The following is a 14,031-nucleotide window of genomic DNA, read 5'->3' as shown; positions in this document are numbered from 1 at the left end:
TGTGCCTGGCGCTTACAAGGCGGGATGGAGGTGTAGAATCCCTCCCAGAGTGGAATTATAGATGGCTGTGAGTCACCGCGCTGGGAAGTAAATCCACGTCTTTTGCAAGAGCAGCCAGTGCCTTTAAACACTGACCCATTTGTCTGGCTCCACCACAGTTTCTTAAATTGAAAAATAAAATTGTGAGGGTGGTGGCACACGCCTTTAATACCAGCACTCAGGAGGCAGAGGCAAGCGGATCTCTTGAGTTTGAAGCCAGCCTGGTGTACAGAGTGAGTTTCAGGGCAGCCAGAACTACACAGAGAAAACCTGTGTCTCAAAACAACAAAAACCCAGACACCTAGACAACGTCAAGCCTATCACAAGTCCACCCTCTATCGGACACCAAGACATTGCTTTAAAGCCATAACCTTCAACCCCTTCCCCCACAAGCTCATGGCTGTCTCACAATGCAAAACACATTCAGTCCAACTTCGAAAATCCTCATAGTCTTGGACAGTACCGTTCAAAAGTGGGGGTGGAGAGTCTCTTCTGAGATGCAGGTCATCCCTTAACCAATCAAGACAATCAAGAGGCAGGTTATAGACTTCTAATAAGTACAACACAGAGTAAGCAATGCATTCCAGAACGGAAGAGTGGACACACAGCAGGGAATGGTCAGACTCCAGCAAAACTGAAGTCCAGTACGGGGAAAACCCCGAATCCTGCAACTCAGGGCTACTTACTGGGATGGCAATGGAATCACCTGCAGGTCCAAAGGGCTAAGGTGGCCCCGCATCTCCAACTCTGCCATCTACAGCACACATAGCCTCTCTTGGTTATGTGTACACACAGTCCACTCTGCCTGTAGCTCTCCTTGGTGAGCATCCTGTGGTTCTGTCATTTCTAACATTGTAGGGCCTTTGTTGTGATTTATGCTTCACCCTCGTGCTTTGTGCATAGCATCCTGGAGCCTCCTTGAGGGGATTCCAACTCTGCCACATGTTCCCTGGCCTCAGCCACTTTCTGGACCCATGGCTCAAGTCTCTGTGACCTCTTCTATCTTGCCCCTTTTATGCCTGTAAAACCAGTACCATGTACACAATGCGGCAAAATTCTGCTTCCAGCATGGGATCAAGCTTGGCTCCCTTGGACCATTGGCCTTTGTGTGCTGACCAATTCAAAGGATACACTCCATCATGGGAGGAGGGGGACAGGGGAGGGGGAGGGTATGGCAGTGGTGGGGAGGGACAGATGGTCTTACTGCATTGGCTGTTATGAAGCAGATATAGATGAAGCTCTTAGCTACCCTTGTAGAACACTGTCCATCCAGCATCCTTGCATGCTGGCTGTGTAAAGAGGTAGGTGGATAAGGCTCAGGTAAGTTAAGCCATGATGTGGCTCTCCCCTAATGGCACCAGTGTTGACCTGCTACAGTGGGGTTTGAGTTGAGTGGGGGGGATGATGGGAAGAGTTGTAGTGAGGAGAGAGGGGAGCTTGGGGGCAGAGTGAGATGGCTAGATTTCTGGGAGGGTACAGTGAGGATCCCTGGTCTTTCGTGGCTGGAGTGAAGTCTGTGAGCTGAGAAGTCCCTGTGTGCTAGCGGGCTGAATCGGCATGGTCTCTGGAGTACCCTGTTCTATGGTTTTGGTCTACTGAGGGTTTCTGTAAGAAAAGGGCAAATTTTGGGAGCTGTGGTTGGGATAGACTGTGTCAGCAGTGTCAACAGGAGAATGGGATATGTAGGAGGAGATCAAGGGTGGGGAGTGAGATTAGGGGTACCCAGGCTGGCCTCTCCTGTGCCAAGTACATCTAAGTCTGTCCCTGGTGGGGTTGTAGAAGTTTTTACTGTCTTGGGCATCCTACTGACCACAGGTCCCCTTGTGTCCCATAGATGGTATCCACAGCGTCACCGCTCTCTGCACTCTACGCGTGACCATCATTACAGATGACATGCTGACCAACAGCATCACCGTCCGCCTGGAGAACATGTCACAGGAGAAGTTCCTGTCCCCACTGCTATCCCTCTTTGTAGAAGGGGTGGCCACGGTACTGTCCACCACCAAGGATGACATCTTCGTCTTCAACATCCAGAACGACACGGACGTCAGCTCCAACATCCTGAACGTGACCTTCTCGGCACTGCTCCCCGGGGGCGCCCGTGGCCGGTTCTTCCCATCCGAGGACCTGCAGGAGCAGATCTACCTGAACCGGACACTGCTGACCACCATCTCTGCCCAGCGCGTGCTGCCCTTCGATGACAACATCTGCCTGAGGGAGCCATGCGAGAACTACATGAAGTGCGTGTCCGTGCTCAGGTTCGACAGTTCGGCACCCTTCATTAGTTCCACCACGGTGCTGTTCCGGCCCATCCATCCTATCACGGGCCTGCGCTGCCGCTGCCCACCAGGCTTCACCGGAGACTACTGTGAGACTGAAATTGACCTTTGCTACTCCAACCCGTGTGGGGCCAATGGCCGGTGCCGGAGTCGTGAGGGTGGCTACACTTGCGAGTGCTTTGAGGACTTCACAGGTAAGTGTCTGGAGCCTGCCGGATGGACGGGCTGCCAGGGGCTGACCCCTGCTTTGCACACAGTGCAAAGAGGCTCACAGAGCACTTGAGGTGTGAGGATTTCTTGTGGCTTCCCGGTGACATGACGAAAGGAGACAAGTCCTGGACTCGTGTCGTCTTTCTTAAGGTTTCTTCAGGTGGCAGTTTCCTTGCTGCCAGCCTCCCAGTCCTCATTCACCGTCTTGGGGGACCTATGTCTCCCTGTTCATGAGGACTTTAGGAGGGGGCTGTCTAGGTGAGACTTGCTTTTGCTACCCACATGCATCAGATATCATGCGTGCCTCTAAGGGAGTTCTGTTGTTTTGAGACACAGGGTCTGGCTCCAAAGCCTAGCCTGGCTTTGAAATCATGGCAATCCTCCTGCCTCAGCTAGCTGCGAGCGGTTTTAAAGTTAAGGCTGTTTATTCCAGATTTTCAGTTTAATTGGTTACTGCCAAACTGTGTGCAGCTAGGGTAAAAACCCTGAGCCTTCGACTTCCTGGGTCCCGGGAGAATTTGTCGGTTTTAGTCATGCCTTGTTGCTGCAAAGACTAATTTACCTCCCTCCACCCTGAAGATAACTCTCAGCTCAGCATGTCCCGACCAGTCTTGAAGAACGGCGTCTCTGACTGTAGCCAACGGTTACTTTAAAACATGAAGAGATAGCCGAGAACAGTATAAAACACCACTGTGCTCTCACAGATCTCATTCTGGTCTTTGATCCTCTATTTTGTACAGTGAAAGCCCACTTGGATAACCAGTTCCCAGTAGGTTCTGTGCTGAGCACATCGTCTCTCTGGAAGACGTTCCCCTGACTTGGGAACTTGATTTGTACTGGAGGTGACTCGGAGATCTTCTTTCTTGAGGAGGTCGTCTCGTCAGTGTGGACGTCCTAGGAATCTCCGCCCTCTAGGGTGGGAATCTTATCTGCATACACAGTTATTGCGTTCATCTCGAGGCCTGTAGGTATTAGCAGGAGTGTGGGGAGCAGGAGAAAGGACTGAGGCAGCGAGCAGAGAGGAGAAAGTGGGTTGTCTGTGGCTCTGTGCATCCCAAGAGGGAGGGGGTGGTCACTTGGAGAGCTTTCACAGCCCGAGATGGGATGCCAGGTTGGCCTGCCGGCACGTCGGCATCTCAAGTTGGTCATTGTCTGGAAATGTGGAGGAGGGGGAAGGACATTTGGCTGCCCACCCTCCACTGCTCCCCTCCCTGTCTGTGGCTGACTGCCAACAGGATGCGGGCAGTTCTTCCTGCTGTCTGGCAAGTGTTGATCCCCGATTCCTGCCTCTCAGGTGCCTGGCGGTGAGCAGGAAGGAAGGTGGGGGTCTAGGAGATACCATGATTGATGGTGTGCACCAGAAGTGCTGGACAAAGTGTGTGTGCCTGCACACGCGTGTGTGTGTGTGTGTGTGTGTGTGTGTGTGTGTGTGTGTGTGTGTGTGTGTGTAGGGACTCCCTTCCTCTGTCTCTCCTCCCCGCTCTGAATTTAGCCAGTCTAAACCCAATAAACAAGCGCTACCTCCAGGACACACAGGTAGCCACGCCACCCCCCACTTCCCTTTCTAATGCGCCCATCCTCTATCCAGAGGCACCGCAGCTTGCTAGCTGCATGGTTGGCTCCCCCCTGACAGAGAAGCAGCAGAGGGAGCCGGCTCCTTCCCCAGTCCCTCCCTGTCACATGGCCCTATGTGGAAAGCTTGCTTCAGACAGAGAAGCTGAGGCCGCTGTTGCAGGAAGGATTGGTGTTCTCCAGGGTGTGAGCAATGGCCGTCTAGCTGAGCACCCGTTGCAGGCGTTTACAGAGTGCTGCATGCCAGACCAGTGTTCAGTCAAGCATTACCCTATCCGTGTGGACGAGTGACCCAGGTCACGTCGTGTATTCTCTTTAGGACCCTTCCCGTCTTTCCTCATCAGCGTGGGGGCATGTAACAGCCTCTACACCAGGCTTCAACCCTGGGGCTACCATAGCTGACCTATTAGAGATACTTAGAGTATGATGTGACCACGCTGGGACAGGTAAGTGAGGCCACTGGGGATCTGTGGACCCACAGTTCCCCTGCAATGGCAGTGGACTCATCGGGTGCGGGCAACTGACTTCTGAGGCGCTCAGATTTCCTCTTCATCAGCCCAGCCCTGTCTAGAAGGATGATAAAGGGACAGTGGCCACATCTGTCATCTCGGGGAGATGTGACCGGCATGAGGCTAATTTGATTCTCTTCGGGTACTGAAAGCATCATGCTATTTCCCTAGAGATAAAGCTAATTAAGGCTGATTACTTCTCCCCAATCCTCTTCCTCCCCTCTCTTCCATTTTTTGCCTTTGAAGGACTCTCTCTTCTCCTTGGAGGTAATAGCGCTCATTTATTCACGATGAAAGCAATGTTGTCGTCACACAGCTTTAATTTCTTGCTTCTTGGTAAGCTGAGCTCAAGCTCTAGGCCTCCCCATGGCGGGGTTGGAATTGGCCCAACCATGCCGGGAGCCCTCGGCTTCCTGTGTTGCAGGACAGGAGGCTCAGGAGGGGCCGGCAGAAGGAAGGCATCCGTTAATTTCAGGAAAAGCTCACTGTGTTCACCAGGAGATGTAGTCCGGATAGCTCTCCTGAGTTTCTGAACCCACCGTGGCTTTAGAGTGTGCCCAGCCCTTGAGCACCTGGATCCCATGGCCTCTGTAAGGGAAATGTATGACATGGCCCTGCGAATACATCTCTGCTTTGGGACCACCGTTGGGTTTAACAACTGTCTTATAGATTGAAAGGAATGAGATGGAAGGCTTCAGATATGGGCGCTGGATGTGTATTGTGTGGTCTCTTATTTTCTCAGCCCCACTGGTGAGATGACCCAGCGGGTAAAGGCACTTGCTACCAAGCCCAAGGACCAGAATTTGATCTCTGGTACCCACAGAGAGGAAGGAATGAACCAACTCATACAATTTTTCTCTGGCTTCCACACATGCCCCCCAGTAAGTAAATAAATTTCTCAGCCCAATAGTCAGCCTGGTTGTGGTAGTGCATGCCTTTAATCCCAGCATTCAGAGGCAGAAGCCGGTGGATCTCTATGAGTGTGAGGCCAGCCTGGTCTACAGAGTGAGTTCTAGGACAGCCAAGGCTACACCGAGAAACCCTGTCTTGGAAAATAAAAAAGTTATTTCTCAAGCCCATCAACAAATACAATCGTGTTTCCCTCCATGACTGGTTTCTCAGTCTCCATTTGGGGGATACCTTTTTGGTCTCTGTTAAATACTTTTGTATGTGGCCACGGAACATCCCATGTTGCTCCTTGTAATTGAATTCGTTCACCCCTTGTCTTAGCTTCCTTATCCACAGTCTTCCTGTCTGAATGTGCTTCCTCCTGTCCATCTATATATCCTCTGCACCCCCTGAATCCACTGTTCCCTGCTCTGGGAAGGTTCTGGAAGGTTCTTTTGCACCTTCTCCGTGGAAACCTTTATAGATTTCTTCCTTAAACTTCCCATATGCCCTCTTTATCCATGGTTCCACTCTCCCACATGGCCCACTCCATCAGCTTCATGTCGTCGTCAGTCAGCAGTGACTTGGAGCTCATTTGAAGTGAGGACTTCAGGTTCTCTGGTAGAAAGTTCTTTCCCACCCCCAGGGCTGCAGCCTAGGAGCCCACTGCCCCTCGCTTTCCATGTTCAAGGGCTGCTGGCCTCCCAGAACAAGCTGCTGTCTCTCACCGCAGATCCTTGCATCTCAAATGCATCTACCCCTGGGGGGTGGGGTTCCCTGAATTTCCCCTCCCACCCCTGTGTCTCTCTGCTAGGCATTGGTGACCTCCTCCCTGCTGTGTATAATCTGTGGGGAACGGAGGCACAGTGCAGAAGGAATCCCATTCCACATGGCTGGAGACATGTCCTTGAACCTGACATTTGTTGTGTGCTGCGGTCAGAGTGAAACTTTTGCTGCTTTTGCTGCTTAGTGAAAAGAGACCTGATCCTGTCTGTCTCCAGTGTCCCTTCCTGGTCACTGAGGTCCTTTGGGTTTTGGGCCTGTGGCCAAGCTCCAAATTGAGTTGGGGCCCAGCACCGCAGAGCATTTCTAGGGTGGCTTCCCCCCTTCTCACTCTCTCCCCCCTCTCCACTTCGGGGAGACCTGGGAATAGCTACCTAATCATCTCCCCTGGGGTACATTCCTGAATGACAGCTTTGATGTCAGCAGGAGGGGCGGGCCCTTCAGCTGCATCCAGATCTGAGAGGGGAGGGGTGGTCACTATCACAACTAAAGCTAGCCTTGGGTGTCCCTGACTTGATCCCTGTTCTTAGGGTCCCTCCGCCCCCTCTGCTGCCTGTCCTCATTCAGAGCATGTTCCAGCAAATTCAAACAAATGGCGCTTGCACAGCTGTTGAATACAAAGCTGCTGCCCCAGGCCTGGGCCATGAGCTCCTCTGTCCCCTCTACATGATATGCTTCCTAGGAGGAGGTAGGGCTTGGGGAACCCTCCATGGTATTCAGTTTGAACTTGCTACCAGCTCCTGAAGTACTCTCCCATGTGCTTTACGAGCCTCCTCAGACGGCGGGACTCTCCTGAAGCTGAAGGTGTTTTGTGTAGGTTCAGAGTGATTGCAAGAACATAGTCACCTACGTGCTTATGGGAACAATATTAGAGCAAATGCTGGCTCTCCTCTGTGTTATGTAGACATTATCCAGCTCCTCTTAGTTTGGGGTAGAGTGTTAGTGTCCCTGTCTCCATGGGGACCCTGTGCCAGGGGGCCCCACAGGAAAACTCCACATTGTCAGGTGCATTACCTCTGAGCTGTGTCCTGATCCTGCAGAAAAACCTCCTTGAGCACAGGGAGGAGGGCACCCAGAGAGCTGAAGTCTACAAGGTCTAGCTCAGCTGCACTGGGAGTGGCTCCCCACACCCTAACATTAGTCGTTAATGTGGGGGATAATTATCCGTTAAAGCGAGAATCGTTACGCTGCCCGTAATTAAAATCTCAGCTAAAGCAGCGAACACTTTGAGACTCTGGGAGAGACATCACATTTCTTCTCGTCATCGCGCACTTAACCTGCTGTCTGGCTGTTTCCACACAGAGTTGCCACACGAAGAATTTCTCTCCTGTGCTGTCCTGAAGTTGAGTGTTACTGCACTTCTGTGACCTTGTTTTTCACTACAGTCCTGGCCTTGGAGATCAGGTGTGGGCAGGTCCAGCCTGGAAACTCCTGCTGTCTGTGAACTTTAACCCCTAAAGCCAGGGCTAGGACTGAAGTGGACTTGAACATCATGGTCGAGTGCCAGGCACGGCCGACTGGCCTCCGGGATGGTCCTCCCTTTAACTCCACATCCTCTTGTGGCTGGGGATACCAGCCCCTGGCTTGAGTTCCCTTAACCCAAAATCTGAAATCTGGAATGTTCCAAAAACCCCAAACTTTGCATGCACCAACACGATGCCAAAGTGGAAAAATTCCACTTCTGACCTCACGTGATGGGTTGCAGTCAGAATGCAGGTGTGTCTAAAAATTTGTATAAAATTACCTTGAGGCTACATGTAAAATGTATACAAGAACCACAAATGAATTTTGTGTTTAATCTTGGTACCCGTGCCCAAGATCTCGTTATGTATTTGCAGAGGTTCCAGAATTTAAAAAAAGAACCTGACGTCTAAAACGTTCTCATCCTGGGCACGCTTTTTTTCCTTTCTTTGAACCAAGGTCCTGTGGGGAGTTGAGGTTGACCTTTGAACTCATGATCCTCCTGCAGGTCCTCTGGGGAGTTGACCTTTGAACTCATGATCTTCCTGCCTCAGTCTCCTGAGTAGGATTTTAGGCTTATGCCATCATACTTGGCCTTCTGGGTAGTGGAGTAAGGAATCTGGGTTTGTATAAGGGAAGACCCCAAAGGCCATTGTCAAGGTATGCCCAAAGAGGTGCACCTCCTGAAGGCTGCAAGGGTGGGTGCTTCCTGTCTCTTCTGGACTTCTTAGCCACTTGGCCTACACTGCATTGTTACAGTCTACACCTCTCCACAGTACATGCTTCCTGCGCCCCGGTCTAAATTCTCTCAGACATCAGCCATTGGATTAATGCATCCGGAACCCAACCTATGCTGCTCTGAACTCGCCTAAACCTGCAAGAGCCTATGTCTAACTAAAGCCTTCTCACTGGTGCCAGACTTAGGCAGCGCTAGACCCTCACTCCGGGGAACAGAACTTCCTTTGCTCCGTGATTCCTCGTGCTTCTCGATCACCTGCGTGTGAATGTCAAGTACCTGCCTGGGTCAGGTGCACTCTTGCTAAGACGCAGTTTCTTTTCTTTTCTTTTTAAAAAAATATTATTTATTTAATGTATATGAGTACACTGTAGCTATCTTCAGACACACCAGAAGAGGGCATCAGATCCCATTACAGATGGTTGTGAGCCACCATGTGATTGCTAGGATTTGAACTCAGGACCTCTGGAAGAGCAGTCAGTGCTCTTAACCACTGAGCCATCTCTCCAACCCAAGAGACAGTTTCCTGAGCGTGGTTGTCCACAGGGGTCTGAGCCAGACACAAGAGTGACCTGAGGCTTGTCAGTCAGCTTGCAGATGGTCAAGGAAGAGTGAGTAAGAAAAGCAGAGTCTGTCCGGTCAGTTCTGTACTGGGTGTCTCTGCCATGGGTGAGACGGGGCCTCGCTTCCCTCACCTAGAGTGTGGGAGTTTCCGTTTTGTTCACTGTCTGTGCCAGAGGGCTGCAGATCATCGCAGACGGACTCACTTGAGAATGGTGAGGGCCTTGGGCTCTAAAATGAATGGTTTGGGCAAGTCTGCCTCCTCTTGCAGGCCCTGGCGGAGATCCTGCTTTCTCCTCAGCCTCAGGAGCTACCTGTGTTGCCCTTTGTAACCTCCCCCCTTGCATCCCACACTCGGTGCTCCCCACCTGTTTGCCACAGGATGCTGTGATGGCTTTGTCCCTTCTCTCAGTAATCCAAGGTCACCTCTCTCTCATGGACCTCAATCTGCAGAGTGTTGTAAAGGCCCAGTTCTCAGGTGTGGGGTGCAATCTTCCTCGGAGCCATAATTTTGTGGGATCCATAATTTGTGATTGCTACCTCTGGCCCCACCAGCACCTGGCACCCGCTGGGGTTGTCAGTAAAAATTTGCTGAAGGCATAAGAGAGTTACCAGACCCTCTGACTTCAGTGTGTGGCCAGGGCTTGGTTGTTCCCCATTTAATGCCACTGTAGAGCTCTGACCTTCAAGCTTCCATAGAGAAATTGAGCCTCTGACCTGAGTGGTGACCCCAGAGGACTTTAGGGAAGGCAACCCTTTGCCAGTCCCCGCCCCATCCATCTTCCCCAAAGCATCAGACAAAGCCCCTCTCTGTCTTGCCTGGGACCATAGGGGCCAGAGCAAGAGCTATGAAGGCATTGATTCCAAGCAAGAAGTTTGCACAGGACCTCTTCAGAGGAGGCTTTCCTCAGCACACCACTGTGTGGGGAGGGGTCCCATGCTGAGGGAAGTCTTCAGCATCTCTGCTCTCGCTGAGTACAGGCTTCTGAGGACTGATACACTAGGGGGGTGTGTGTGTGTGTGTGTGTGTGTGTGTGTGTGTGTGTGTGTGTGTGTGTGTGTGTGTGTGTATGCATGCGCACGTGCACGCTTGTGTCCCATCTGTGTCCTGGGTCCCTCTGTCTGTGGAGACCTTAGAGTTCCCACTTGGCTGCTGTGCCTGCTCTGTGTAATTCAGACTGCCAGCCAGACCTCACCCCGCAGGACAAAGGCCTCCCAGTCTCAAGGTCTCCTTTCCTTGTCCTCTCCTTCCCTCCTGTCTCTGTTTCTGTCTGTTCCTCCTCTCTTCCCCCCTCTTTCCTTCTGTCCCAGCGCGTCTCCATAGTACCTGTCTGGTAACAACTGCTAACTACTGTGTTAAAGAGCCAATGGGATGGCGCAGTGGGGCAAAAGCGCTGCTTAACACAAGCCTGGCAGTTTGAGTTTGATCTCCAGAACTAAGGCGGAAGGCGGGAACCCTTTTAATTAGAAATTGTGTTTGACAGCAGTTCTTAACGCTGTAGCCCTTTAATACAGTTCCTCATGTTGTGGTGACCCCCAACCACAGAATTAATTCATCGCTCCTTCATAACCGTAATCTTGCTACTGTTATGAATCATGATGTATGAATATGATATGCAGGGCATCTGATAATGCAGCCCCTAAGGGGGTCTCGACCCTCAGGTGGAGAACGGCTGTGTTAAAAAGTTCATTTAAATCTACAAAGAGCACGTTGCATGCTGTTACTTGGGCCATCTGCCTCTGTGTCAGTTTTCCAATCTCCAGGTCTCCACCCTGAGCCCCTCTCGTTGGCTGAAGGGAGCCCCAGCCCTAGGCATCAGGATGTGGGTATGCCCTCTGGCAGCCTTCCCCGCACACCACACAGGGTGGATTATCTTCTGGTCCCCTCTGACCAGTGGCTTCAAGGCCATGGAGGTGGCTGTATTCTAGGGGATGCGTTCCAAATGTCACTGTAGTACAGGACCCTTTTGACACCCCCTTTTCCCCTCAGGCTCCGTAGGCCCCAACCCTCAGACAGGCAGGTGGCTTCTCAAGGTAGGGAACAGTGAGAGTGAGTGGAGATCTGATTCTTTGCCACTGGAATGCAATATACACACACACACATACACACACACACACACACACACACACACACACACACACACACATATATATAAATTTTTTAAATGGGTGTGACTGGAGTTCTAAGAATTTGCTTCAAAGACAATGAAGTCATCAGAAAGAGACAGACCCTAGACAAGCCCCAGCACTGTGGCTTCTCCTGGCCTCAGGGCTTCCTGCCCCCACCAGCTACCCCCTTCTCCCAGTAGCCTTGGGGAGGGGCAGCAGGTGTCCTCTGTTGAGACCTTCTGGGTAGCCTGGCCAACAGGGAGGGGCTGGGCCACCTGAGCTTGTGGTTCTTAGAGACTAGGCTTCAGTCCCCCAGGAGGTGAGAAAGTCAAACAAAGCTGGAAACTCCCAAGGGGGAAGGGAGGACAGACTAGAACCTGGCAGTCTGCCTGGATGGGGAAGGGGGCAGAGAGGGGAGGGGCTGGAGTGACAGTTGCCTAGAGGGGCGGAGTCAGGACCTGGAGTGACAGCAGCAGTCTAGGACCCATGCCAAATGAGTTCTATTCCCTCACCCACCCTCTGGGTACTTGAGTAGGCTCCCCAGCAGGAGTGAGTGGTCTCCCTGCTTCTGGGATAGATCTATAACCAGCAAGGCAAGAGCCATTGGCTGGTTGGACAGTGAACTTCTGTCCTGGGAAGGATGGATAGACAGAGGTGGATGTGTGGTGATCGGGTAGGGAAAGGGACAAATGAGTGGGTGGCCTGATAGAAGGCCTGAGGCTCGAACCATCCTCTCCCGACACCTTCTATGGTGTGGATCCTGGATGTTTACACACTACAGACCCATCCCTGCAGACACCACTGATGCTGGCATGGGTTACCCTTGCAGCTGTGTGACCTGACACAAGTTCCGACCTTCTCTGGGCCTTCACATCGAGGCCTGCCTAGAAAAGAGCTTGCTTGGCGATGGCACAGACTGGTTCGAGATACAGCTGCCCTCATGGTGCTTGTAGCATTTTCACGCTCGGTGTGGTCCCGTAACCGCCAGAGGGCAACCGTCAGTGGCTATCTCCCTGTCAGTTTGCTCTCCGAGGTCTTCTTTGCAAAGCAGGCCTGCAGGATGCCCTCTTGCAGTCTCAGGTGTGCAGTTGCTCCTGTCCTGGAGCCTCATCGTCACAAGCACTGGGTTGCTCCGAGTGACCGCTGTGCAACCCTTTGTGTGAGGTGGGGCTTTGCTGACACGACCTTCTTTCCCACTTCATATCTCCAGAAGCATGAGGCGGTGAGGGGAGTGGGAGGCTGCTGTGTGGCACCAGGAGAGGACCCCAGGTGGTCTGTGGTGGGAACTATTCTGCATGTGTGTGCTTATAGGTGGGCACGCCAAAGGCCGAACTGGGGTGGCAACTATTTTGTGCTTACGTGTGGGTGTACCGGAGGCTGGAGGTTCTGCCTCAGGTCTGCTCAGAGTCTTTGGGCTTGGCAGGGATCCCAGGTCCAAATGCAGCCTCCTGAGGGTTAAGGGTTTGCTCTGCCTGAGCGCTACAGCCTGGCCACACCCTGTCTCTACCTCACCTCTCTCTGTCCCCAGCTTCCTCATCGCTCTAGGATATGCTTGAAGACTCAGCTTCTCTATTTCCTCCACATTTGGCCTGTTTAACTAAGAGACCCCACAGCTGCGGGGAGCGGTTTCGTTCATCCTCATAACCCCAGGCTCTTAAAGTGTCCCGTGATGGGCAATTCATTGAATGAACAGGCGAATGGTGGGCAAACGGATGGATAGAAGTATGAACGGAGGGATGATGGTTGTATGGGTGGGAGATGGATAGATGGGTGAAGGGAGAGATAGACCAGTGGATGGAGGAAGGTAGGTAGTGGGCTCGTAAATTCCTGGAAGGATAGATCAATGGATGGAGGAAGGATGGATAGACGGAGGTGGATGTGTGGTGATTGGGTAGGGAAAGGGACAAATGAGTGGGTGAAAACATGGAGGGAAGGGTAGTATGCTTAGTGCTCAGTGACTTCTCATGGACACCTGCCTCTCAGTGCCCCAAAGTGCCATTCTGCCCATCACAGCCCTTCCTGTGGTAGTGGAGCTTCTGTGTGGTGGCTTGCATGGTACCTTGTGTTTTCTTTGCCAGGACACGAGGTTCCTTTCTGGCCTGAGCTCTGATGGGGCTTCAGGCCACCCTAGGGATCTGTGTGTTTGTGACCTGACTTTGAGTGATCCATGCTCGGATCCTAGCTCCACACCCAGGCCCCCACACCCTTCCTTGCTGTGTTCTCCACCTGCCCTGCTGCTTCTCAGTTCTGCCCGAATTTACCAGTCTCCAAGTGTGCCTTTTGTGCATTGGGTCTGAGCTTTACCCTTGGTGCCTCTGGAAATTCTAGTTTTTCTAGTTTAAAAGCCCTTAAGTCTTTATGAAAGGAGAAAGGATTTGTCTTTTTATTTGGTTGAAAACTTAAGTTGACAAAACTCTATCTGCCCTTCCCTTCCAGGGGCCCACCTTGCCCTCTTCGAGGGCCCGAGGCTCTGGGCACTGTGCTTCTCTGCAGCTGGGCCAGGCCTTCTGCTTTATCATCACTGCTCCTGCCTGTGGTACACTGAAGTGGGTCTCATGGCCAGCAGCTCCCTGTGTCCTCTTCTAAACTGAGCATGGCTACCCTCTGCACTGTGGTTTCTCTGGGCCTGCATCCTTTGACTTCCTAGAGCTTCCTGACTGCTCTCACAGTCCAGCTGATTCCTTCCTATAACAGGAAACCCATTTGCCGAAGTCCTGTGACTTTTGCTTAGACCGAGGGTCAGTGGCTCTGACAGTACCAGCTCGAGTCTCTGGGCAGACAGGACATTACTCACCCACATCTAGGTAGGGCACTTACTCAGTGATAGGACATGCGTGAGACTCAGGGCGAGGCCGACATCTACTCTGGGGTCTTTTCTGCAGAG

The 14,031-nt window shown here is 52.2% G+C and overlaps 1 protein-coding gene across 1 annotated transcript in view; it reads left to right on the top strand.

Moving 5' to 3' along the window:
- Celsr1 (cadherin EGF LAG seven-pass G-type receptor 1) overlaps positions 1–14,031 on the top strand; it is an 86,233-nt gene that overhangs the window by 5,283 nt on the left and 66,919 nt on the right. The window contains exon 2 of the mRNA XM_032890853.1: positions 1,874–2,512. Coding sequence (XP_032746744.1) covers positions 1,874–2,512 — 639 coding nt within the window. The remainder of the gene's footprint in view (positions 1–1,873; positions 2,513–14,031) is intronic.

Source organism: Rattus rattus, chromosome 1 (genome assembly GCF_011064425.1).
Source record: "Rattus rattus isolate New Zealand chromosome 1, Rrattus_CSIRO_v1, whole genome shotgun sequence".
NCBI lineage: Eukaryota > Metazoa > Chordata > Mammalia > Rodentia > Muridae > Rattus > Rattus rattus.
Note: the sequence above shows the minus strand (reverse complement) of the source record. Positions and strands in the feature narration are given on the sequence as shown.